This window comes from Passer domesticus, chromosome 9 (genome assembly GCF_036417665.1).
Source record: "Passer domesticus isolate bPasDom1 chromosome 9, bPasDom1.hap1, whole genome shotgun sequence".
In the NCBI taxonomy this organism is placed as follows: Eukaryota; Metazoa; Chordata; class Aves; order Passeriformes; family Passeridae; genus Passer; species Passer domesticus.
The window spans coordinates 28,384,292-28,409,409 of record NC_087482.1 but is presented as its reverse complement, the minus strand read 5'-3'; the positions used below and the strand labels follow the sequence as shown (position 1 = coordinate 28,409,409).

At 42.0% G+C, this 25,118-nt stretch overlaps 1 protein-coding gene across 15 annotated transcripts in view; it reads left to right on the top strand.

Annotated features, from left to right (window-relative positions):
• The window catches only part of ATP2B2 (ATPase plasma membrane Ca2+ transporting 2), a 391,446-nt gene that overhangs the window by 204,335 nt on the left and 161,993 nt on the right, over positions 1–25,118 (top strand). For 14 of the 15 annotated variants that reach the window (XM_064432245.1, XM_064432232.1, XM_064432231.1 and 11 more), the window contains one exon: positions 22,095–22,579. In XM_064432245.1, coding sequence (XP_064288315.1) covers positions 22,381–22,579 — 199 coding nt within the window. In that variant the 5' untranslated portion in view covers positions 22,095–22,380. Of the gene's footprint in view, positions 1–12,174; positions 12,290–22,094; positions 22,580–25,118 lie in introns of those variants that run through there. The other variant, XM_064432237.1, reaches the window with a different exon arrangement.

Below are 25,118 nucleotides of genomic sequence, written 5' to 3'. Positions count from 1 at the left end.
ACAGCAGCCCTGGGGCCATGGACAGAGCCTCCCCCTCTCCACAGAGCTGATCTCCCAGGCTGCTGGAGCTGCTCCATCCCTGCTGCCCGGGAGCTGAGCACCAGGGGATGCTGGAAGATGTTTCAGAGCTGAATTCAAACCCTCTCCCACGCCAAGAGGTGCCACCACTTGTTACCTGTGCTGCCACCTGCCTCCCTGTTGCTTTTTCTGGACGTGTGCTGGTTTGATTTTGGTTAAAGACCACAGCCACAGCCTTCATGCACAAGTTCTCTCTTTATTGACACTGTGGCCCCACTGAAATGCTGATTGTTTAAGTTTTTGTTTTCCCACCACTGTACATGATCCTGCCCACCCCTCAGTGCACCTTTCCCCCAGCAGAACCTCTCTGGATACATTTTGGCTTTTAGGAAGTTGGTTGAGTTGTTAATGTCTGAATTCTGCTCTGATTTGCTTTTGTTTCTCAGTACATGCCTTTACCAAAGCCTCATTTTCAAATTGTTTATGAAACAAATGCAGAGGTGATTAATAATCTGCCACTGCCTTGCTCTGATCCTAAATGGTCGTGTTCAGTTTTGGGTATTGAATTATCTTGTATAATGTAAAACTTCCAGTATAGCAGAATTTAATATTGCTCTAAGTATTTTTGGGAATTATGTAACCTGCTAAAGCAGGCAAACAATTTTTTCCCCCGATAATCAGAATTAATTCTTTTTAGCAAGGCTATCTTGATAACGCTGTGAACAGAGATTTTTAAATGTATCAAACTCCTTTGCTGATTTTTGAAGTCCCTTAATTCCAATACTTTGTGGATTTTGGAAGGAAAACAAGTTTTAAAACAATCTCTTTTGTGTGGCTAATCCTATATATAAGAAATGTATTTAATCTGTATTTGCAACTTTTGACCTTGAGGTTCAAATGTGTTCAGAAAATTCACTCTAGGATTAATGTTTTGATTAAATGGGTGGCCTCCATTGTATGGAAACTTTTTTTTCCTCCTCTAGTGCGGGATGCTGAAAATAAAATTCTTTTCCTTGGGACTTTGCCAAAGTTCATCCCAACTCTTCCTTTGCGCTCAGCAGCTCTGGGTGAATGGTGGCGTTGTAAGCTCAGGGAAAGCCCTCTGGAATGGCAGGTGCATTTATCTCTGATAAATCGGGATAAACTGATTTATCAGAGATACCCGAGCCAAGGTGTGGGCATTGAACTCTTCAATAATTGTCCTCTCCACTCCTTTTAATCTCCTTGCTCTGTTTCAAACTTGTGATCTTGCTTCTGGAGAGTTGTGACCAGTCTGCCCAGTACAGGAGAGGTACTGGTGACTGGGGGAAGTCCAGAGAAGGGCCACCAAGGTGGGAGCACGTGGCACACAGGGGGAGGTTTGGGATTGCCAGCATCCCTTGCTCAGGAGAAGAGCTGGATGTGGTTTTATTCCTTTCTTCACTTACCCAGTGCAGGTCATAAAAGAAGGAAAATCCAGACTCGTCCCCGAGGTGCACAGCAAAAAGATTTGAGGTAAAAGCTGTCATTCCAGTAAGGGGAATTCTGGTCAAATATAAATAGCTTTCTCACCAGGAGGATGTTCCAATGTGGGAACAGTGGCCCAGACAGGGGTGGGAATCTCCATCCTTGGGGACGCTCAAAGCTCAGCTGGGCATGACCCTGAGCAAGCTGTTCCACATTTGAAGCTGGCACTAAGTTGTGCTAGATGACCTTCAAAGCTCTTTTCCAATCTAAATCATCCTATGGTTTTCTTAGGAACACTGGGAAAAAAACAACCCCCAAACCAAATGAGAGCTGTTTGATTTGAAGTTGGTTTTCCAAGCAGGAATGCAGGGAAGCCTAAGCCTGTGTTTTTGGGAGTCAGGGACAACTTTTAGTCTGATGGGACCTCTGTGGGTGTTGTCCTGTGGAGTCACTGAGTCCTCTGGCAGTCCTGGAGCACTGATTTGCAATGGCAGCTCTGGCTTAGCTGTTACTCTGTGTTGTTACTGGCCACTCTTTATATGACTTTTACATCTTTCCATGATAGATTTGTGGTCTTCTGCTGCTTTGATTCCAGCAAGTAGATTTCATACAGGTGAGACCAAAGTGCAGAAACAGGAGGAGTGAAATCAGCACAGTCTTGTCCTGTGTTGGGAATTCAGAAAACATTACTGAAATTCTTCCATCTCAGACATTTCTGTGCAGTTGCTTTCAACAGTGATAAATGACCTGCCCCAAATTTCTGGATGACTTTTTTCCATTTACAGTGTGAAATTATATAAAAGTCAGGGTAATAAGGAAAAAAAATATTAACTTCATCTTGACTGCTTGAGTCCATGTAGGGAGGTTTGACGCTTGTTGCTGTGGTGTTATTACAGGGGTTGCTAATTAATGTCTCTTGTTAAAGCACCCTTCCTGCGAGTATCACCTGCCTTTGGGTGAGTGCTTTCTGCACCATAAAATAGTAAATAATACATCTGATAATCATCTTGATAAAGGCCTGCGTCTGAGGGGGAAATGTGAGTAAAGAGGAAAATGAGTTATGATAAAACATGCTCAGTTAATGTAAGGTGTCACTTCTGAAATGTAGGGTGGGCTCAGTAGGGTTACAAGGATGAAAACTGGCTGGAAACTACTACCCCCTCTCTGGTTAAAAGGAAAATTGTTGGTGGAGGTGTCACCATCATTCTGTGGCCTTAGAGATGTCCCTTTATCCCTGAGAGGCTTTGGGGGACAGGATGGGCAGGGAGAGCAGAGGCAGATCAGAGAGAGCACAAGATGATCAGGGAGAGCAGAAGATGATTAGGGAGGGCAGAAGCAGATCAGGGAGAGCAGAAGATGATCAGGGAGAGAGAGAGGCAGATCAGGGAGACCACAAGATGATCAGGGAGACCACAAGATGATCAGGGAGAGCAGAAACAGATCAGGGAGAGCAGAAGCAGATCAGGGAGAGAGAGAGGCAGATCAGGGAGAGAGAGGCAGATTAAGAAGGACAGAGGCAGATCAGGGACAGCAGAAGCAGATCAGGAAGAGAGAGGCAGATAAGCCAGCCTAAGTTGGGGTGGCCAGAGTGTACCTTGGTTTTGGGGCAAAAGATCTGACAGTTGTGAGGGTTCTGTCCCCATCTTGGGGTATAGGGGGGAAAGAATTAAAGTAAATCATTGTGTATAAAGGCAGAGTGAGATACTCCTGCAGACAGAGGGTTTCCAAAAATTCTAGGATATAATTGTTAAAGTGGATTCTAGCTGGATAAAGGCTGAAATATTTGAATTGCATTTACAACAGTATCTGGCTTCCCTTCCTGCTAAGTATATGTGATGAACTGTGCTGGGGTTGCTCTTCCTCTGATAAAATGTTTTCTAATAAGGCACAGAATCACAAGATCATTTAGGTTGGAAATGTTCTCTGAGAGCATCAGGTCCAAGCTGCCACTGATCACCACCCTATCAACCAGAGCATGGCACCAAGTGCCACATCCAGGCTTTCTTTAAACGTCTCCAGGGATGTGACTCCACCACCTCCCTGGGCAGCCCCTTCCAATATCTAGTCATCCTTTCTGTGAAGAAATTCCTCCTGAAATCCTTCAGTGCAGCTCCTTTCCCTGCCATTGTGGTGTTTGCAGAGATACCTTTTGCAGCAGTCCTTCCCTCTGTAAAAGCTGAACAGCCTGAACCACTGCTGTTCCTGCTAGACAAGTGCTCTGATTTTGAGTTTTGAGCCTTATTTGAAGGGTTGTTTTTGTAGTGTTCCTTTTCAATATTTTATTCTGATAGTGGATTTGCTGGTACTTAAGTTGGACTAAAGTTCCTATGCCTAATGTGTCAGATAATTTGCTACAGAATCTTGTTTACAAGGGAAGTTTTCTTGATAAGAAGTTGCTGGTTAATGCAATGTTAAACAAAATGTCTTGGAAGGTTCATTCTGGGAGGGAATTTTTAACAATTGGAGTCAGGTTCCTGTAAGAGGGAGGCATAGCTCCAAAAAGTCTAAATCCAAATTTATGCAATTGAAATAAGAATCTGGGGATAAGACACAGAAGGTTGTGAAGACCAGTTATGCTGAGTGAATAATTTAAGGAGGGATGGGGAATGAAAAGATGCTAGAGATAAGAGGTAGAAGTGGAGTTTGCAATGTGTGTCCATCAGCAAGGCATTTGGTGCATTAGAGGCAGATCAATAGTGGGGAGCAGCCCTGGGTCTGTGCAGGTCTCGTGTCTGACTGGATTTAGTCTGAGCCTTTGGCCTCAAAGTGGTCCTGCCGAGGCTGGAAGCTTTCCAGAGCCTTCTGATTGTTCCTGCCCTGTGTGTGCAGGGTGTGAACCTGCACTGGGGCTTCTGCTCTGTTTTCTCCCAGAGAAATCTCCTGCCTGGGCTCCAGAGCTGAGACACAGCCAGAGCTGAGCTGCTGTGAGCTGCAGTGCTGCTCAAACCCAAAATGTGAATGTAGGGCACAGCAAAGTCATCTGGCTCTGAAGCCTGGTGTAAAAATACATCATCTTATCCTCTGCTGAAGAAGCAGAGGTCCTTCTCTCTTAAAGGAGAATTTATCAAAATGAACTATATTGGGTTAAATCCATTTTCTTTGAAGTTGATGGTGAAGCTTCGACTGATGTAAATGGGAGTAGAATTAGGCCAACACTGATCACTTAGGGGAAATCAAAATCTAGGCTAGAGAAAAGGCAAAGATCAGCTGTGCACAAATACAGAAATAGTTCCTGTGTGCTGCGCCACTGGTGGCTCCTGTGTGCTTCAGCTGGAGTTGGAGGGCTCATTTCTAGGGCAAATGTCACTGAAATGACTGAAATCACTGCACCGAGTCAGTGGTGACACCGAGTCAGTGGCTCCAGCTGTGGGATGCTGGTGTGGTGCAGCTCCAGCTGCAGCACAGCACTTCTCCCTGGGGACATTCTGCTCCCAGCCACAGCCACAGCTGTGGTGCCAGGCCTTGAGGAGCCCTCTGCCACCATGAGAACCTCACTCTCTGTGTTACTTTCCTTACAACTTGTGAGTCAGGATAAGTCCTTGCAACTTTGGGATCTGTAGTGCTGAGGTACTAAAGAGTCTGAGTGCAAAGGGTCCTAAAGACTTCAGCAAATGGATTTACCACCAGCATCACTCCCCTTTTTCCTGTGCCATCTGTGCCAGCAATGTTGGTCCCTGCAGGAGGATGCCACCTGCAAGCTGCCTGTCTGTTTTCCCCTGTGCTGGAAATAACACTGCCAGCACAAAAAACTCTGTGGTTTTTAGTCTGATGGTGCTGAAGACTTGAGCTCCTTTTCAGCCACTGATTTTTGTGTTTGGACAGGTTCTTCCTGCTCTGTTGTGGAAGAGCAGAGGGGCATCTATCCCTGGAGTCAATAAAAACAGGCTGTTTACGAGGCTCTCTGGATCTGTGTGCTGGGCTGTCACCCTGGTGCATGAAATGTCTAACACAATAGCAACAGAGCTGTGCTCAGGATGTGACTCTGGGGAGAAAACTCTGTCACAAGGAATGACAAATCCACCAGTGCTCCTTATGCAATTAAAATGGCAACTTATCTCCCCGTGATCCATGTTTTCTCCTCTCAAGCTGGTGAGCTGTTCCCAAAAGGAAAGGCTCCCATCCCTGGCTCCCCTGTGCATCCCTGGTTTGGTGTCTTTACACTGATGCAACCCTGGGGAGGTTTTAATCAGAAGGGAATAAGTGCTTTGCCATTCCAGCTCGGCTCCCTGGCTGCTCCGAGCTGCAGCTCAATTATATTAATCTGACTGTTCCCTGTTTAAGCATCATCCTACATCTTGACTGACAGTGGGGTAAATAGATTCAGCAAATAAACTCTGCTGCCTGTGCTCGCCAGTGGCAGATCAGGTCAAGCAGAGCAGCAGCTGAACGGGAGCAAACGCACACACAGAGCTTTGCCTGTGTCACTGCCTCCTGACTGGGATGGAAATGCACAGCCTGAGCACACACAGGGTCACAAGAGTGCTTCCATGATGCTTTAGCATCTTAGCTTTTGTATTTTTTGTATATTTTTCATTTATTTGCACTCATGCAGTTCTTTAGTGTAGAACTCCAAACCCCACACACAGGGGCAGCTGCAGCTTTCCCATTTTGGGCAGACACAACAATTCCTCTCCAGGCCTGGCAATCAAGGACACCTCACTGCCTCAGGCCCCAGAGATGGGAACAAAAGGGACTTGGGGGAACAAACTTGGGGTAAATGACTTCATTACCTGGAGCTGGAATGGGCAGATGAGCCCCCAGTGTGCAAATGGACCAAACTTATAAAAGAGTGAAAACCCATGACCATAGCTCAAAAGGTACCTGAAGGCCCTTCAATAAATATAACTGCTTTTTATTATCTTATTTTTGTCTGGCCTCTGGTTTTTGGTAGTCCCATGAAGGCATCAGCCCCTCCAAATGAGGTGTACATGCTCTTGGCAGTCTCAGGGTGACACCCAGCAACTGCAGCTTCCAGGAAGAGTTAAAGAGGTTTAGATGACAGCTGTGTGTTTTTCCTATTTGTCTGTTTTCCTCAAGGTCACTGGAGTTGCTTTTACAGGGATGGGAAGGGTCTGTTCCACTCGCTCTCTTTCCACAAATAATTTTTGACAGTGGGCATGTAAGTCCTTTTTAAAATGGCTGTGCTAGAACTTGGGAAGTTTTGTTCTTGCAAGAAGGGACAAAAAGCAAGATAAACATAAGGTTATTAAGGAACACATCTGAGGAAGTGTTTTCTGTTCATTTTCAAAGAAGGCAAAACAATAATCACAGGAGCATCTGTGAACAAAACTTGTCTTGATTTAAAATGCTAAAAAACCTGCATTGATTTACATGGGGAGCACCAGATTGAGACAGGCTGAAGCAAGAGATGGGATCTTGTTTTTTAATCCGCAACCTGGCAGAGTTGCTCACTGCCATCAGGAGTGGGCTGGATCTGCATTTTGTGATAGCATGTGGGTTAGGTGCATGCAAATCAGAGACGTGGGCTATGCTTTGATCAGTTTTGCTTAATTTTCTGAGATAAGCTTGTTTTTTATTTTTTGGGGGTTGCAGTTCAGCATGCAAAGATTTGACAATGCCCTTTTATTCTGGAGATTGTTGTGGGGGTGCTTTCTCTATAAGATTTCTGATTATAACAGATTGGGAGATTGCTGAAAGTTATTAGAAGCATGGTAATTTCAATTCTCTGACGTCTGAATTATTTCAGATGGGCTCACAAAACATAACAAAAAACCAAAGTTGTTGCAGGAGGTGTGAGTTTGCTTCTCTAGGAAATATGTAGGAGTTGATGGGTGTGAAAACCTTGGAAACAACTGGATTTTGTCTTTTGTTTACTTGCACATTTCAGGTGTTATGTCAATGCAGGGGGTTTGATTCAAACAGAATAATAATGGAAATCCCAGTGTTTAAAACTTGTTTTAAAACTTGGCACACCTTGAACACTCCAAGGCACAGATACGACAAACAATAGTTCAGGTTAATAATATTATGGTTCGTAACTTTGGCTATTTTAGGCATGTTCAGCACTCTCCTGGATCTTTAGAGAATTTGGTAATTCCTCATTATCACTTCTGCCTGTAGAGGGAGAGATTTAATTTTATTGGTCCATTGGATGCCTCCACATCTCTAATGCCAGAATTAATTTATTTGGGAATCCTTTAGTGTGAAATATTTGTGGGCCTGGTATCAGAGGGAAGGATGTGGCTTTCCAGCACATCTGGGATGGCCATTGGTGATGTGTGACATGAATTCAAATGATCCAAACCATTTGGGTTTAAAAGTGGGAATCAAAATAGTAACCAGCTGAAACCTTTGTAGGTATTTATGTGTTGTCCTTGAAAGGGTTTTGAGCCCAACAAGTCAATAAAGCAATGTCTCCTGGTACCAGATGGAGCCTAATAAATGGGAGAAGTCAGATTATCTTGGTGTTTTGGGGGGTATTTCTCCCAAGAATCTCAAGATGAAATTTCATCTCGAGAAATTTCTACCTCTGCCAGAAATTCCCTTTTAGGCATTTATTGATACTCTGATAGGAAAAGGACACAGGATAGGATTTCATCTTCAAATAATCAATCACCTTATAGTCAAAAGCCAGAACATTCTGTGTTGGATCACTTTTTGAGAAGTAAAACCAACAGATAGAAATTTCTTTTTCAGAAACTTTATTTAGATTAAAAAAGGGTGAAAAACCCATGCTAAAATATGCTAAATTACTTCTGATCTCAGAATCCCTAGAGTAGCTCTTCTTACAAGAACACTTGTTGCTTTTAGTCTTTTAATTTTCAGATCTGCTTGGAATTTGAAGTCACAGGTGTCATTCCTGGTGAATGCATAATTAACAGCACTTAAACTAATTGAAACAGAATGTTCTAATCTCAAATTGTTAATGCTGCCTGTTGGCTGAGGTGTTTGGGTGGAAGTCACTACACATTCACTCCATCCCCACTTCCAGACCCAGGCCTGGTCTCCTGAAAAGTAAATGTGAAGTTTGCTGGAGGTTTTAGAATTTGGATGTTTCTGACATGGAAAAAATCAGTGGGAACATGGGGAATTTGGATTTGATCCCCTATTGGTTCTATTTAATTTGAGAATTCACAGAAACCTCAGCAGTCTAAGCAATATTCTAATAATTAATCTGCAGAATTATTTTCACAGTTTCTTTTGCTCACCATTAATTTTTTGGTGGTTTTGAGTAGTTTCTTACTTTACCTTCCCAAATAAACTCATTATTTATCTTGCAGGATACATACAGGATCAACAAATGATCTATTGCAGCTTAATTGCAACATGGTTATCCAGTACTCAGAACACTTAACCATTGAAATATGTGCATGAAGAAATGCAGATTGTCCCCGTGCCACCATCATTCAAATGGGACCAATTAATTACCAATTTTTTGCAACAAATCTCTGTAAAGAAAAAAAAATCAACAAACAAACCCAACAACAATAAAAAGGAACCAAAACCCTTGAACAAAAAAGAAAAGAAAATTCCAGATTTTAATTTGAGCTGGCACCTTGTATGTAGTTTGTGAGTAAATGGTGGTCATGTTCCAAAATGGAAGATTTCACTGGGATCACTCACTGTCAGCCCCTCACAAAAATACCTTTTCCACTCAATGGTCTCTGCTTATCCCCATCACCGTGCTGAGGAGATGAGGAGGGAGCTGTTCCCAAAACAGACACATAATTTGCTGGAAACAGATTTTAGATCAACACATTTGATTACAAGGAGAAATCAAGCTGAGCTCGTGCACTTTGTGCAACACAGGTCTATGTTCTCTGCAAGAGCCATGGTTAAAATCAGCAAACAATCATGCTCTGTAGCAGCTGAGACATCCAGATGGTCTCAGTTTATCCCTCATTAAAACACACTTCAGTGTTCCAATCTTTAGATAAAGATAGGCCTCGATAGCTGTGGCAAGGCCCATATCCTAAAAGAGAGGTCACAAGCATTGAGGCACTGACAGAAAATACATCCCAAAGCAGCCCAGGGCCTCGGTTGTGTCCCAAGGTCACGGAAGCAGCAAATCCAGAACGATTTGGGTGTAAAGGGACATTAAAGACCCTCTCATTCCACCCCTGCCATGGGCAGGGACACCTCCCACTGTGCCAGGCTGCTCCAAGCCCTGTCCAGCCTGGCCTTGGGCACTGCCAGGGATCCAGGGGCAGCCACAGCTGCTCTGGACACCCTGTGCCAGGGCCTCACCTCCCTCACAGGGAGGATTCCTTCCTAAATCCAACCTAAATCTGCTCTCCTCCAGCTTAAGGCCTTTTCCCCTTGTCCTGTCCCTCCATCCCTTGTCCCCAGTCCCTCTCCAGCTCTCCTGGAGCCCCTTTAGACACTGGAAGGGGCTCTGAGCTCTCCCCAGAGTCTTCTCTGGGCTTTTCTGCAGCTGCTGGGGCTCTGTGGTTCTGACCTTCCTTGTGTCATTCCTTGGAAGAGCAAGCAGCACTGCAGCAGGATGCTGAAAGGGAATGTACAACACTCTGCATTAATTTTGTTCCTACAGACCCAGAGAGGGCTTGGAACAGCTTTGTACCTTCCCTTCTGCCCTTGCTGGGAGGAGGCAGCTGAGGAAGAGCAGCTGGAAGCATCTGATCCATGTGTCAGATGGTCACAGAGGGCCATGAGCCTCATCTCCAGCTTCCCATCTTTCTTCATTTGCTGGGCAATTAATGAGGACCCCAGTCGTGCTGAAATTTGAGAACCTGCTGAAGGGCTTTGCTGGACAGGACTCTGTGCATCTTGCAGCTAATTATGTCATTCATTAATCTGTTATCTCTTAGTGATGGGCACAAGGGTCACTGAGAAGGATTCAGAACCTACCTGGCGATTATTTATTCCTGGTATATTGGTAATTCTTCATTTCTGTGCTGCAACCATGTCAAATTCTTACAGGGAGTTATATTAAGGGATTCTTAGAGAAAATTCCTGTTTCTTCCTTGTTCTCCTGGGTTTTTTCCCATATATGCAGATAACTAATGTAACTTAAGAGATGCAGAGTAGGAAGATTAATCTCTCTTCCCCCTTGCAGCTCCTAAAGAAAGTTACAGCTTTATAGCTTCAAAAGAGAACATTTTATTTTTAAGTTGCTATTAATAGCACAGAAAATTAAAAGCTCATCATGGTTAGGATGAGATCCCGATTGAACTTGACAGGGAAGAAGATATTTAATAAAAGTACCAGGCATGATGATGGCTTTAAAATAAATCTGTGTGTTAATAGCTAAATTATGAGGCGATAATCTGCTGGTCTGCCTAAAAATGTGTTTGTAGGAGGATTTTTGGGATGACCCCGTAGCTAATGCATGGTTGTTGGTATGTCCTGTCCTACAGCTTGTATTTTTTGGCTAATTGTATGATTTTAAGGTTGGGCAGCAACATTCTACATAGCTGTGATCGCTTTTTATCCATCAATTGATGTCTGCTGCTGTTTTATCAGCTTATTTTTCTGAGCCACCAGCTAGGATAATGTGCTTGAGGGAAAATTATACCCTACATCAGTGGTTTTGTTACAGCATGTTGTACATTATTGGTAATTTGAATGCACCCAGATAAAAATAGAAAGGTTAAGTCGTTTTCCAAATGTTGCTTCTGTGAAGCAGAAAGAGAGTAATGTCTGTACTCATGTACGTTTTTGAGGGAAGAATGGGTTTTTTATTTTATTTTCCCTCTGCTAAAATTGATGCTTTCCCTCAAGCTGAATGCAGAGGACACTTGGCTTTGGAAATTTCTCTTCCCAAACTCTTTTATTGTTATTTTTTTTTATTCTTCCTGTTGGATGTTTAGGTTTAATGAGCCAGTTTTTAGCATTAACGTGCCAGTTCTGCCTGCATATGCCTGTCCCCAAAGTGCCTTCCCGAGGGCCAGGTGGTGTGAGCTGGTGCCAGGGAGAGGAGCTGGAGTCCCACGGTGCCCAGTGCCCTCTGCAAGTGTCACTGGCAGCTCCTGGGCAGGGCCCTCTCCCCTCCTTCCTTCTGCTTGGGGGCTCTCAAATGTTCCTCATCCCCCTCAGATGGTGCTGGCAAGGCCATTTTGGTCAGGTATTTATGCGGGGCCTGGCTGTGATTTCTGTCAGATTGTATTTATTCATTTCTGCTCCAAAATGATTTTGTGATGCTCCATGGATGACAGTAACCTGGGCAAAAAAAAAAAAGGTATTTTGATAGGGCTGCCTGATAGCCATCTCCTTGGAATCCTTTGTGCATGTCCTATTTAAAAGCTCTGCAGAACATGGCTGTGTGTCTTTCAGCTAATGCCCACTGAGATTTAAAACCTCTTTTTTGGCTGCTCTCTTTCTCAGGAGTGACCTTGGCTGCCAGTTCCCATTGTACGCCCAGGTCCTGCAGGGATGGATTTTTTCCCTCTCCTCCTTTCACACGGCTTTTCATGGTACAGACTCACCTCTCTAGCCACTCTGCTCTTCTTGCCTTACAGGGCAGATCTTCTGAATCACTGGGGAGAAAATATGTTTATATTTTATGTTTATATTTGATTTTCTTAGCAATTAAAAATGCAAAGGGGGCTGTTGGGTTCCATCCTGTCTGAAGGCTTCCCCTTCTTCTCCCCTGATCAAAGGGAATCAGAATCACCCGTGGTTTTCCTGGCAGGTGAGAGAAATCAGCCACCTGGGGAGGGCTGGAGCTTCTTGGCTTTCATTTCAGCTATGGACAGACAAGCTGGATGTTGTCCCTCTTCCACTCTGCAAAACTGCAAAGAAATTCTACCCAAATCATCACTTCAGTTACAATTTATTGTTCTAGATTTCTGTTATCTGCAGGCTTGTGGCTGAGGATGTGGAGTTGCAGTTCAAAGCTGGCCAGGTTTGGATCTCTCCTTAGTAGTAAAGATGGGTTGGTTTATAAGAAAAACTTATAAAACTGTGATAGTAAAAAATATTTAGATGTTTTTTTTAAAGCAAAAAAAATTAACAGAATATGCTTGAAACAAATTTATCTTTTGAGGGGAAAAAAGCTTTTTTCTTCTACCATATAACTTATTTTCCATAAGATGGAGCAGAGCTAAAAAGTGATTTTTCTTTACCTCTGGCCCTTGCATAATAATGGTCTGAGAGTTCAGTGGCATAAAGGAGATTTGAAGAGATGCCAAGTTTTATAGGAGCTGAACTGTACTCTGTGTACTGCTGGTGGCAAACTACTGGTAGTTTATTTTAGGAGTTTATAACCTATTAAAGCTTGATTTTAAATTGGTTATACTTTCACCTGCTGCTTCTGAATCCTGATAAATAGGTGAGGTGGGGCAGGAATGCTCTGTAGTGTGCAGGCACACAGCAGGATAGGCTTGGGATTATGCCCTTGCTTAACTAAAATGATCTCCTGCCACCAAATGTACAGGTGGCAACAAAAATCTTTCTGAGATGGTCCCTGTTAAGTTATAATTTGGTCTCTCTATTCTCATTTTAGAGAACTGCATCCCATCCCAAAAATAAAATAGCCCAGCCTTATGTAAGAATTTTTAAAATTATTTTTTAAGAAAAAGCTGCAGAAGTTCTTTTCACTGTTAAGAAAAAGAAAATGTAGATATATGTTCAGAAAAGCAGATGATAGCCTGCAGTTTGATTTTCAGCCTTTATGGGAATGTTGCAAGTGAAAAATGTGTCTCTTCCAATTTATCTTGTATGTATGTCTATTCAGCCATTAAGTAACTATATATTGTTTGGGTTTTTTTTAACAACCAAATTATTTACTCCTATATTTTGTTTTCTTCCTCTTTTATTTTTCTGCTTGCACTTATTTTGCAGGGAAGCTCCATTTTCTGGATCTCATTAACAACCAATGGTGCTGCACTAAAAGCTTCAGTATTTGGCTTCATGTCTTTATATCTTTAATTAATATTATAATAAAATACCTCAGACAGTGAAACCAAGGTGGCAGAAGAGAGGTCTGCAAATTTAGACTGGAGGGGAAGTTGGTTTAGTTTGTTTAGGGGGCTGTTTTTTTCCTTCTTCTTTTTTCTTCTTTTTTTAGTTTTTTTCTCCTGGACCAGCTGTTTCTCATGATCTGTTTGATGCTCAGCATTTCACCTGCTGAGCAATCACACACCTGGAAAATTGGATTTTTCTGCAATCAGTCTTGAAGCCTCCTGTAGACAAAAGACTTTGCATTCATAACACTGAAATGATGGCATTTTTGGCTAAACACAGCAATCTGATTCCATTTCTGTGGGGCTCTGCTGTGGTCTCCTGTCTTTTGGCTAAAGGTCTGTTAGAGCTGCTTAGATTTTCTTGACTTTTATAGACAGCAGTAGTCAGTCAGTTCTTTTCCCTGCTAATGGCTGCTGATTTATGTGATGGATGCTGACAGAAGGACAGAGAGAACACCAGAACAAGGCCAGGGTTTGTTTTTTGTCTTTTTTCCTTGCCTTTTTTTTTTTTCCTTTTCCCTTAATGGTCTCCCTTGGGTTGTTATGTAGAAATTGGAGTTTCTTTCTCAGGGATATGAGTGTCAACACTGATCATGCTACAATAGCATGGATGTTAAAAGTGGAAAGGTGCTTTAACCTCCAGAGCTAAGATCATGTCACAACAAAATGAATTTCTCTACAGCTAGCCAGTTATGGATTTCCCCAGGTTTTTATTCTCTCTGTTATCCCATAGATCCACATTTATGGAAAACATGATACCTGTCAACTTTTTAGTAAAATCAATCCATCAAAATTCTATTTCACATTAATGAGTGCACATCCTCATGCTCCTAAGAAAGCAGAAAAATACTTCAATTTATCTCTAGCTTATTTTAGAAGTAATCAAGTCCAGGCCTCCTTTAAGTCTGTGAGTTTGCTCTCATGACAAAGTCCTGTCCAGGACTGGAAATATTTCAAGTCCAATTTCCCAACTCTCAAACCAGGTGTGGGTTGATGCAGCCCCCAAGGTACAGCTGGGAGCACAGAAGAGTCATGAAATGAAATTGCAGTTTATTGATTAAAAGCCTGAGGGATGGTTCAGATATAGGTGAGATTATCTTCATTAATCTCAATTTTTAGGATTGCAAGTCCTTGTAAAGTATTGTTAGAAAATATGAGAAAGAAATGTGAAAAGAGGTCAAGATGGATGTGACCAATCAGGTGAAATGGCAATTTCTACCAAAGTTTTAAATATTTGGATTAGTCTCAAGGTATGAAGATTAGAGAGGCCATTTAATTTTTTCATAATAAAATAATTAGTAATAGACTAACCAAAGTAATAATTAGGACCCAAACTCTGAGACTGAACAAAAGCCAAAAAATTTTAGGTAGGATGGAGCAGGAAAAGGTTAGGTTGGAATTTTAGTTTGGAAGGAACTGGAAAAATATATTTATTTTAAGAAGTTCTGGAGAATTTTCTGATAAAATGAGATATAATTAGGTATTTTAGGCACACAGACTCCTGGAACTCCCTGAAATTGTGTGCACCAAGCTGATAATCAGCTAAGGGTCACATGGTAACTCAAATTCTAGATTTAAGAAATCTGGTGGTCTGTGAAAAACACAGATGAAGGACAGATGTAGAATGCCTCATCTTTTTAGTGTTCATGTGCCAATCATTTGCTTTTAGTGAAGCAAAGTAAAGATCTGAATTATAGCCTGGTGAGTTTGGGTTCTTCTTTTATAGGATTTTTTTATCCTTGTCCCCTGGGTCAAAACTGTAATGACTGGCCAAAACGATAAATTTGGGGGAGAAAAGAAAGGCACCTCAGCCCAAGGAAGAAATTTCCAATATTTTCCCTGGAGATGATGGTGAGGGGCTGCTCTCTAACATCCCTCTGAGATATAGCATCACATCTCTTGGGTGTTTTCTGCTACAAAAAATTCTTCCCCCCACTCTGGAAGTGGTGCAGGAATCTGCTGGGAAATGGTCCTTACTTGACCACCTACTGCTTTTAGAGCATTTAATTTAGATTTTTCCCCCCACATCTGCTTTATTTAATGCTGAGTGTCTGAAGGCTGAATATCCTTAAAAATTTTTTCCCAGCTGTGTTTTTGATTAAATTGATAACACAGTTTGGAAGTTGTCACTCCTTGCAACAACTGTTGTATAAACTCAATTCTACATGAAAACATGAATTTTCTAAATTTTATTTAACTTTTTAAAATGGTGTAGAATGGGTCTTTTCAGTGCCAGAAACACAACTCCAAAGAGTGGGACTATGTGGTGTGTAGGAAGGCAGTGAATGAAAGAAACCCCAAACCTGCTTGGCAGTGGGGAATTGGAGCCTCAAGAGAATAAATGGCTGATGGAAAAATAATCTTTCATTTGAGCACTGGAAGCAAAACACCATAAATTGATGTTAACACCAGCAGGGCAGAGAGAGAGTTCTGAAAACTGATGGCTAGGACTGCCTTTAGTGAAAAAAATCTCATTTTCAGGGCAGATCCCACCTCTGCAGGCAGAGGGGGAGGCTCCCACAGAGGTTCTGGCACCAGGGGAGGAAGGATTTCATCTGCAGGAGCTGCTGCAGTCCTCCAGAAGTCACTGATGGAGTCATTTTGTTCTTTAATGGGCCTGAATTGATTCCCTTAAAGCAGTTTTGTTGCTGTCAGGAGTTCATTTGGCTTTCTGAAGCCATTTCCACGAGGAGTGGAGGAAAGGCTTGGGATCAAATGTAGGCTGAATAACTGTGCACTGCAGCAGGGGCTGCAGGTACTTTAATTCACAACCCTCATTTCAGTTCCCCTCATTACACTAGAACAACATGGAAAAGAGAAGAATCAGCCCATTTGTGCCAGATTCTGTTTGGTAGAAGTCCGAAGTAAATATTCTTATTGTAGAACCAAAATTAATAATATTTTATGTCTCTCTAATATTTTGTCTCTCTTTTGCGACAAGGCTTTTGTTGCCTTCAAAAATTCAACAGTGTCTACAGGAGACATGGAATCCTTTTTATTTATCCTACCTGATAAAGAAATTGGTACTGACTGGAGGCTCAGTTTCATGCTGAAAGACTGGAACAGTTGTTAAGGGATTGTAACAGGCAGTTGCCTGTGATTTTTATTTTTATTTTTTTCAATGTTTTCATTTTGCAATATTTTTAAAATAATACTTTAACTTAATTGTCTTAATGTCATGCTATTATCAGGGGAAATATATTTCGGTCTGAAAAGAACAACTGAATGAATGTCTCATCTGTGTGTGCTCATCATGAATGAATGATCACAGAATCACAGACTGTTTTGGGCTGGAAATGACCCTAATGACCATTTTATTCCAGCTCCTTCCATGGGCAGGGACATCTTCCACTATCCTAGGTTGCTCCAAGCCCTGTCCAACATGGCCTTGGACACTTCCAAGGATTAGGCAGCTACAGCTTCTTTATAGATGGACAGATTAACTTTGAGCAACTTGAAATTTGTGAGGAAATGTAGGAATGAAGCCAGGAATATTTTAAGAGAACACTTCAGCGACAAAGTTCAAATTGTCTGTCTGCTCTTGGCTTTCTGGTATTAAACAAAATGTCACACTTTGTGAGGTGCCAACCAGCTTCTATTCAGATGGTGTTTTTCCTTAGCTCCTTCTGCATCTTGTGCATTGCTGATAATTGAGCTTCAAAGTCAGCATGGTGGTTGTTTGTTTTTTTTTAAGACAATGTGAGTTTAGGCATTGCTGGGTGCATTTAATCAGCTTTTTTAGCTGCTGGATAGAGAATCCTTTCCTCATTCTGCTCCATGAAGATTGTGTTCACAAAGGGGTGGACATTTTGGCTTTGCCATGCAGAGATGCCACAGCTGGGCCACACCTGATTTATTTCACATATCTGCAGGCCTCTACAGAGCAGGTTATGGCTTTCCTTCTCGACTCTTTTCCCCTTGCAGAGGTCTGCTGTGAGGTTTTCATCCTCTGCAATCAGTTGTTGCCCTGCTGCTCCCAGGAACTGTTGTCTCAAAACATCTCAGATGATTTTGCTCAGACTCCAGGGAAAATTCCCTTCAATTTGCTTCCAGTGCTGCTTTGTTAAGGAATGGTATCAGTGAATACAGAAGAATCTGGTATGCCCCTTGTACTCACTGAAATGTGACATTTCACTGCTTTCCCCCGCTTACTTGGGGGTTGTCTGTAGGGCTCAGCTGGAATTTTATTTCTAGCCAAGCAAAGTCCAAGTGGGGCAGAGAGGCTCCCTATGGATGGGTGGGAACTGCTGATTCCCTGAGTTTAATTCCTGGAGCACCAGCTGTGTGTGCCACCTTCCAGCTGCACGAGGGGGGAGCAGAGCCTGGGCTGTGCTGATCTCTGTCCTGGCTGAGAGGGGATCACCCTTTCACCTGTAATTCAAACAGCAAATTTTGAATTTGCTGCAAACTCAAACAGGAGCAGCACAGCAAGCTCTGAAATCAGGGTTACCAAAATCTCAGGTGACAGTTTAGAGAGTACAGTAAAATTAAGACTATATCCTCATTTTATTTATTTTCTTTTGACTCATGGTGAACCCATTATTTGTCCAGACTTTAAGGACAGTGAAATGCAAGTCTTGGGATTCTGCTCTGGTGAAATCTGGTTCATGACGTTGCTGTTAACTTTCCTGCCAGGAGAAGGCTGAATGAAATCAGATGTCAGAATACTTGGGGATGATATCTACATTCTAACACACTGTGAAAATATTTACAAGCTTCCAAGATGAGACTTTTCCTGATTAGGGAAATCAAAGAATAGTTTTCCCAGCAGGCCTGCAGTTAGCTCATCCAAATTGCTTCTGTTTTAATTGGCATGCATTTCCTCTAAGCAGCTAGGAGATTAAAAATATTTGACTTGGGCTCTACAGGACTGGAAGCCTCTTCCCCCAGACACACCAACTCTAGAAAAAAAAATCCAACCAAACAGCCAGCTCAAGTTTATATTGCATTTGTACAACAAAAATCCATCTTTGAAAGATTCCAGACCAAGGAAGAGACTGATATTCTGACTTTTTAATGAGGAAAATAAGGATGGTGAGTTTTTTTCATCAGGTGTTCTGAGTGTGAAGTCGTTTGTTACGTGAGTTCTATCTAAGTGGGCTGGGATTTTATCTCTGCTCCACAGCAGTCTGTTGTTTTCAAACTGCACTTTGGGACTTCTTTTACTCAGTTTTCTAGTATCAGGAGCATTGGGAAGAATAAGCAAAACCAAATACCCTTCATTAAAAGTGACTGCTTTTGTCAGGGAAAACGAGCTACTGTTGTGTGTGAAATTAATTTACTGGGGTTTTTATTTCTCTTTTGTTGAATGTGTCTGAGGAGGGATGATTTTCCTACAAGTTGTTCTCACAGGGAATGGTGAGACCAGATCTGGAGGACTGGGAGGAGGAGGAGGTGACCCTGTTCTGGGATGGTGTGGGAAGCAAACCCTGGTCTCCCAGGGTTTGAGACTGGTGCCTCTTTATGTTCCAGGAAGATTTTTGTTGTGAATTAAAACCACTGAAGCCCACCATGGATAGAGCAGTGAAAGCAGCACCCAGAAATCCATCTCACTTTATTTATTGGCTCATTAGGATATTAGATAATTTTGATTAAAAAATGTGCCGGTATCACCTCCTTTAATCAGCCTTTCTTGGTAGTTCACTTAGAACATCTTGAAAACATCAATATGTAGAACATCTTGAAAATATCAGTATTGTGAGGTTTTTTGTAAAATAGTCCCTTCCCTCACCTCCACCCAAAAAACCAGCAAACAAAAACAACACCACCCAGAAAACCAGCAAACAAAAAAACCCTGCCCAAACCCAGTGTAATAATTGGATTTCTTGTGGATGAGACTCTTAATTCTCCCATTTGTGGTAACTGGATGTATTTTGGAGATGCAAAGCCCTATGATGGGAATATTGCCATGTGCCAGCCACAACTTTTCTATTCTTTGGTGCAGAAATATTCAATATTCAGCACTTAGGAGGGGTTGAGGTGGTGACGTGTCAGTACTGCCAGCCTGGCCAGGGGCCTGGGCTTTGTCTAGGAGAGATTTTGGGATGGGATGGAGCCTGAGGATCCTGTTCCAGGGGATTGGGGAGCTGCATTAGCAGGGAATAATGTCAGTCACGCTCTGTGCCTGCTGCGTTTCTCCATCTGCCTCTCAGAAGCATGAGGTGGTGTTTCCCTGGTGGCACAGCATTAGGTGAGTCATGAGCAGCACAGTCTGCCAGTGATTTGGTTTTGAAGCTCTGAAGGAAGTGTAAACTTCATATTTGTTGTTTATTGGTTAATATTTAATTGGAGGTGAAATTAAAAATTAAGCAGGCAAATGACTCATGCTGAAAAGCAACAGCACTGTCTTGTCAGCACTGTGGCTGACAAATGACAATGAATTTCTAAGAATGGAAGAAAATATATTAATTTATAGCACAGGGAGCCTAAAGAAATGCTTTGATTGAGAGGAGTAGACACATCCTACAGAAAGATCATGGAGAAAATGTTTTTGATGCTCTGTTTAGTACCCTTTGCATTAGAAATTAAATTGGTAGATGGTTCTCTTCAAAAAGCACTCAAAATTGTCTTTTCTCTGTGGTGTTATGGAATAGTTTAAGAGCAATTTTATTATTTTGAAGCAACATTTAAAGAGATTTTTTTTTATTAGAGCAATGTTTTTTCCATCTTCTTTTCTCTTAAAATCATGGCTGTTTGAGATAGCCAGCTTTCAAAACCCTGAACTGCACTTAGGAACAGACTTTATTGGTTTTTTTTTTAACCACTGGAAGTAAAGAGCAGCCTGTTATTTCAGCTATTCCTTATCGTCACTGTAGCCTTTCTGACAATCAGATCTCAATCTGCATTTTGCTGTGGTTGGCAGCAGGCAGAGCCTGGGATGCTGCTGGTAGGAAGGAGGAGCCCTGTGCTGCCTCCTGGGATGAAGCCTGTTTCACTGGGCATCTGTGACATTTCTGGCCTGCAATTTTTTTCCCCAAATAATGCTGCAGGCTGATGCTATTTCTGTTTGGAATACTGATCCATCGTGTTTACAAAAAGACAAAGCAATAGTGTGAGTAAGGCCTTTTCTTCCTGCTGTATACAGGCATTACCTGGGGATGGGTTGAGGCTGAGCAGTGCCCAGGATGCAGCCGTGGAGAGCAGAGTGTGGTACACCATCTCCTGATTGGCAAATAAAACCCTTTCTAATTGCTACATCGAGTTTCTCTTCGTTGTTTCCTGTAAAAACATTTTGTGCTGAAATTCTCATCTCGTGAATGTGAGAAGCAATATGTGAAATTGAGGGTGGCAGAAGTTCTTAGCACTAGAAGATACATCAGTAAATAGGATGGGTGGAAGAAATGTGTAGCAGTTGGCTGGTATTTGAATTTTGGGCTGTAATATCATACTGAAACTTGAATTTCCTTTTTTTTTTTCTTTTTTTTTCTTTTAACTTTTTCCTCCACATGAATCAAAGGAATGTTGAGGTTTGAAGCTGTAAAGGAAAGGGCTGGTAGAGGTTCAGTTTTGTTAATTGAGCAAGGTAAATCCAAATTAGTGCTCACACAGGGCTGATCTTTGTCGCTGCAGAGCAATGGCAACATCCTTAGAGAGTGGAAATAGCAAACCCTACGTGTTACATCATCTGTAGCTGGGTGGGAGATTAAAATTATTGCACAAATATAAAACTGAGACTTGAAAGGCACTGGGCTCCTCTTGATGTGCTTTATCTGGGCATTTATATATAATTTCCACTGGGAATTGCTGTGCCTAGAAAGTTCAATGTGTGACCTTTGCCTGTGACAGGTTGGTCAGTTATTAGGCTGCTGGGGTGCCCTTTGGAAGATCTTTTTTATTATGAAAACGATTCTGAGACCTCTAGATTAGACAGTGCACTCACACTAACCCGCTTGAGGCAAAAAAGAAACCTTTAATCTCTGTTAAAACTCTGCGTGCCAAATATAATAGCTGGTTTCAGCAGTATTTAAACCAACTTCATTAGAATATGGGAAGGGGAAACAGGTTTTAAAGGCTGGCTTTAGCAAGTAATCAACTGGCTCCCAGATGGTCCAAATGGGACTCGTTCAATGCTGCACATAAAAAAGAAAGTAAAAAAGGGAAAAAGGAAGAAAAAAGAGCCCAGCAGCATCCTGTGTGTGTGTGCCTGGTGGTGACTGGGCTCAGGGGAAAGGGTTCCTCACACAGAGCTCTGCCTCTTCCAACCCAGACATCCCATTGCATCCATGCTGTGCTGGCTTGCAAGGCTGCAAGATGTAACGTATTTAAATATATTCTGCATTTGTGACGGTGGCTCTATAGTTTTCCCCCAAGTTTCACCGCCCTTGTGCTAAAAACCAGTTTTGCTTTAACCCACTATGAAAACTGGTGGTGTTTAACCCGTTGTTAACTCCGGAGCCTTATCAGGGAGCCTTTTTTCTGGGCAGAGGACAGCCCGGGGTGGTTGTATGGAGCAGAGCACGTACTGAGGGTGCATCCTGCACGCCGGCCTAATCTCTCGCTAATTAATATTCATGACTCATCTCATTTAGCGGCTGCTCTTTGGACTCAGCGCTGCTATTGGTGCTCGAGCCGTGGAGAGCTTTATCTAAGGCAGAGCGGTGTTGTCCTGGGGTGGATGCTGCCGACCTGCAGCACCTCCAGGACACCCCACCGTGGTGCTGCGCCGCTCCTCTGAGATGCCACAGCTCGTTTGACACCATCAAGGTGTCCCACCTTGTAATGAGTCCTTTCTGCTTGCTCCCAAAGGTCCAGAGGAAGAAATGACCATGTAGATTCTACAGCTTGGGTGCAACATAATGGGAAATGGTGAATGGAGTGGAGCTGGTCTGCAGCCTTGAGAGCAGCCGTTCTGTGACCTCCAGCCTGTCAGGGACACCCTCCACGCCAGGGGCATCCTCCACGTCGCTCGCCAGACACACGCGGGATTCTTTTTAATTTCTCCGATTTGGAATTCGAGATTCCTCTCCTCCAATTTTTAAACAGTTTTAAGATTGTATCGACTACAACGAGTGGAGCAATATAACCAGCCACGATGGGTGACATGACAAATAGCGATTTTTATTCCAAGAACCAAAGAAATGAGGCCAACCATGCAGGAGAGTTTGGGTGCACACTGCAGGAACTGCGCTCCCTCATGGAACTCCGAGGGACAGAAGCAGTAGTAAAAATTAAAGAGACTTATGGGGAAACAGAGGGGCTCTGCAGACATCTGAAGACATCACCAACAGAAGGTAAGAACTTCTCACTTCACTTAGGGGAACTAGGGGACTTTGTATAAATGCTCTCCAGAGCAGTGAAAAAAGAGGTTTTGATTCTTACCTGAACAGAATTCTCATGGTGCTACCATTATTATAAAACAAGAGTCTTCTAAGAAAGAAGACAAACCAGTCCAGCTATGGCTAAAGCTGGCATGAGGGTGAAAGGAGTGCTTCTTGTTTTAACAGCTAAATGCATTAATTCTTCCTTAAAATAACACACAAAACCAGCATGTGTTTTGAGCATTGCAAAGAGACTTGAATCTCTGTGCTCTTGGGGGTAAGAAGGTGCAAAATAGTGGCTTTGAAGCAGCTTCTAGGTATTTGGACATCTTGAGAGTATGAAATGACCTTCTGAGATGCACACTATGTTACTGTGCAGATCAGTATGTTTTTATATTTATAGATAAGTAACTAATCTTCACTTATTATATTAGCACAGATAATTTTGCTTAAATCATCAGTCTGTGATTGTATCAATGTTTTTAGTGATTGCACTTCTGTTGTGTGTAAAACTAAGCTCCATACTTTCTTATGTTTAATACTACCAATGATAACTTTCCAGTATCTCTTTTTCTAAGTCTTTTTAGAGACTTCTACTTGATCATTTATTAGTCTGGTTTTCAATGCTCAAACCAAATAGCACCCCATAAAGTATTGACAATGGTGCAATGTTTCTCTCTCCTCATACAATTTTCTTTCTCTTTAAGTGCAAGTAAAATTCTGTTTAATTCTAAGAATTCTATTTTTGTCTCTGTATTTTCATCTCCAAGGAGTATTAACACTTTTGGAAATTACACAGTCTTTCAGTCTATAATGTTTCTGCAGTCTTGTAAAGTAGCCAAGATGTTCATTTCAAGTTCTTTTCTTTTTCACGAAGATAGAAGTCTTGGCTTCATTCCATTCTCTTCTTTCTAAAATTAATCATTTAGTTACCTCCAGTGTTTAAATGCCTCAAAGTCTGGAATTACTGGTGTGATCATAAACATGTCAACTGTAGTGTGATGCCATAAATTACCCCAGCTGAGGGGTCCCAAAGGAGCAGCTATCAATGTCTCAGCCTCAAGAATTCCACATTTGCAGAGAGTCAGAGCTGAGGTCTCTGTCTGAGCCGAGCCGAGCTCATGGCGGTGACTTCAGTCAAGTTCTGCCAAATCATTCTAGTGGTTACCTGGTCAATGTGAACTTCAAAGGAGATGTTAATTGCATTATGTGTTCAATTTATGACATCAGGGAAACTCAATTCCTCATGTTGGAACAGAGTGTATGGATCCAGCAGCGTGGCACACTGACTCCAGCAGTAATCTATATCTGATACTGCAGATAAGGTAACTTTCCTCCAAGCATTACGTGTACTTCATCACTTGTGCATTAGGGAAAAACCTTTCCAGCTTCAAATGGCAATCAGCATAGCCTTGGAATTGTGAAGGCTCTGCTGGGTTTTAATTTTCAAGTAGATCACATAATAGGAATTCCCAGTCACACAAAGCTTACATCTTATTTTTAATTGTTTTGCTTGGAAAAATTCTCTGAAATATGTCTTGTTGAACTCTGGAAAGTTTCACTGGAGAGAAAGTATCCATCACAGAGAAACTTTAAAGGCTTATGGCAAACATAAGCTTATATTTAGCTCTACATCTCAAGCCATTGTTTTTCTTGATTCCAAGCTCAGTGAAGAGGATATTCTTGGAGACATGATTATTCTTAGAGGAAAAAAACCATAATAATTTCTTATATGGAAATGGATTCTAACATCAGGCAGACATGATTTGAAAATTAATTATTGACATACTTAGCTTTATCCTTTAGTACCTGCAGCAAACTGTGGCTTCCTCATTGAATACCTTTGTGAAAACACTCAATTTGCTATAGTGCCTGAAAATCACTTTTCCAACCAGGCATCATTTTTGGTGAAGCACAGTTCACTGAACTTCTTTTGTTTTTCATACTTTGGTGTGCTGCACATCTTACATGGCTTTATAGGAGATATGAAATAAGAATTAGTGCAGGGTACTTTGAAGAAACCAAATGGCTGTGCAGGAGTCCTGAGTGACTGTGAAACACTAAAAAGGACCTGACTGTAAAACTTGGTTTTTCCTTGCCTTGTAAGATCTTCCAGAATTTATCTGCATCAAGTCCTTGTAATTTTGTGGAATAAGGGCTGAAACAGGTACCCAAACAGAGGGAAAAAAAAAAGTGTTTTCTGGCAGCAGGGACATGATAATTTTGTAAAATGTGGCCTAAACTGAATTTAATGGTTTATTTAGAAAGCAAGAAGTCATGAGCTCAGAGCTGACTCAGTTCATTTCCCATGTTAATATTTGATGTCTCACCTATGGATTGGTAGGATCAATCACACTTAGAAGTGCTTTTTGAGACTGTTTTAAAGGCCCTGAACTTCTCAAGTTAAGACATCATATTTGTAACTCGGATGTCATTGACGCTGCTGTGAGGATCGTTTCCCAGTGAACCCCTGTCTCAATTCAGCATGGAGCTGGGGAAGTCTGCTGAATGT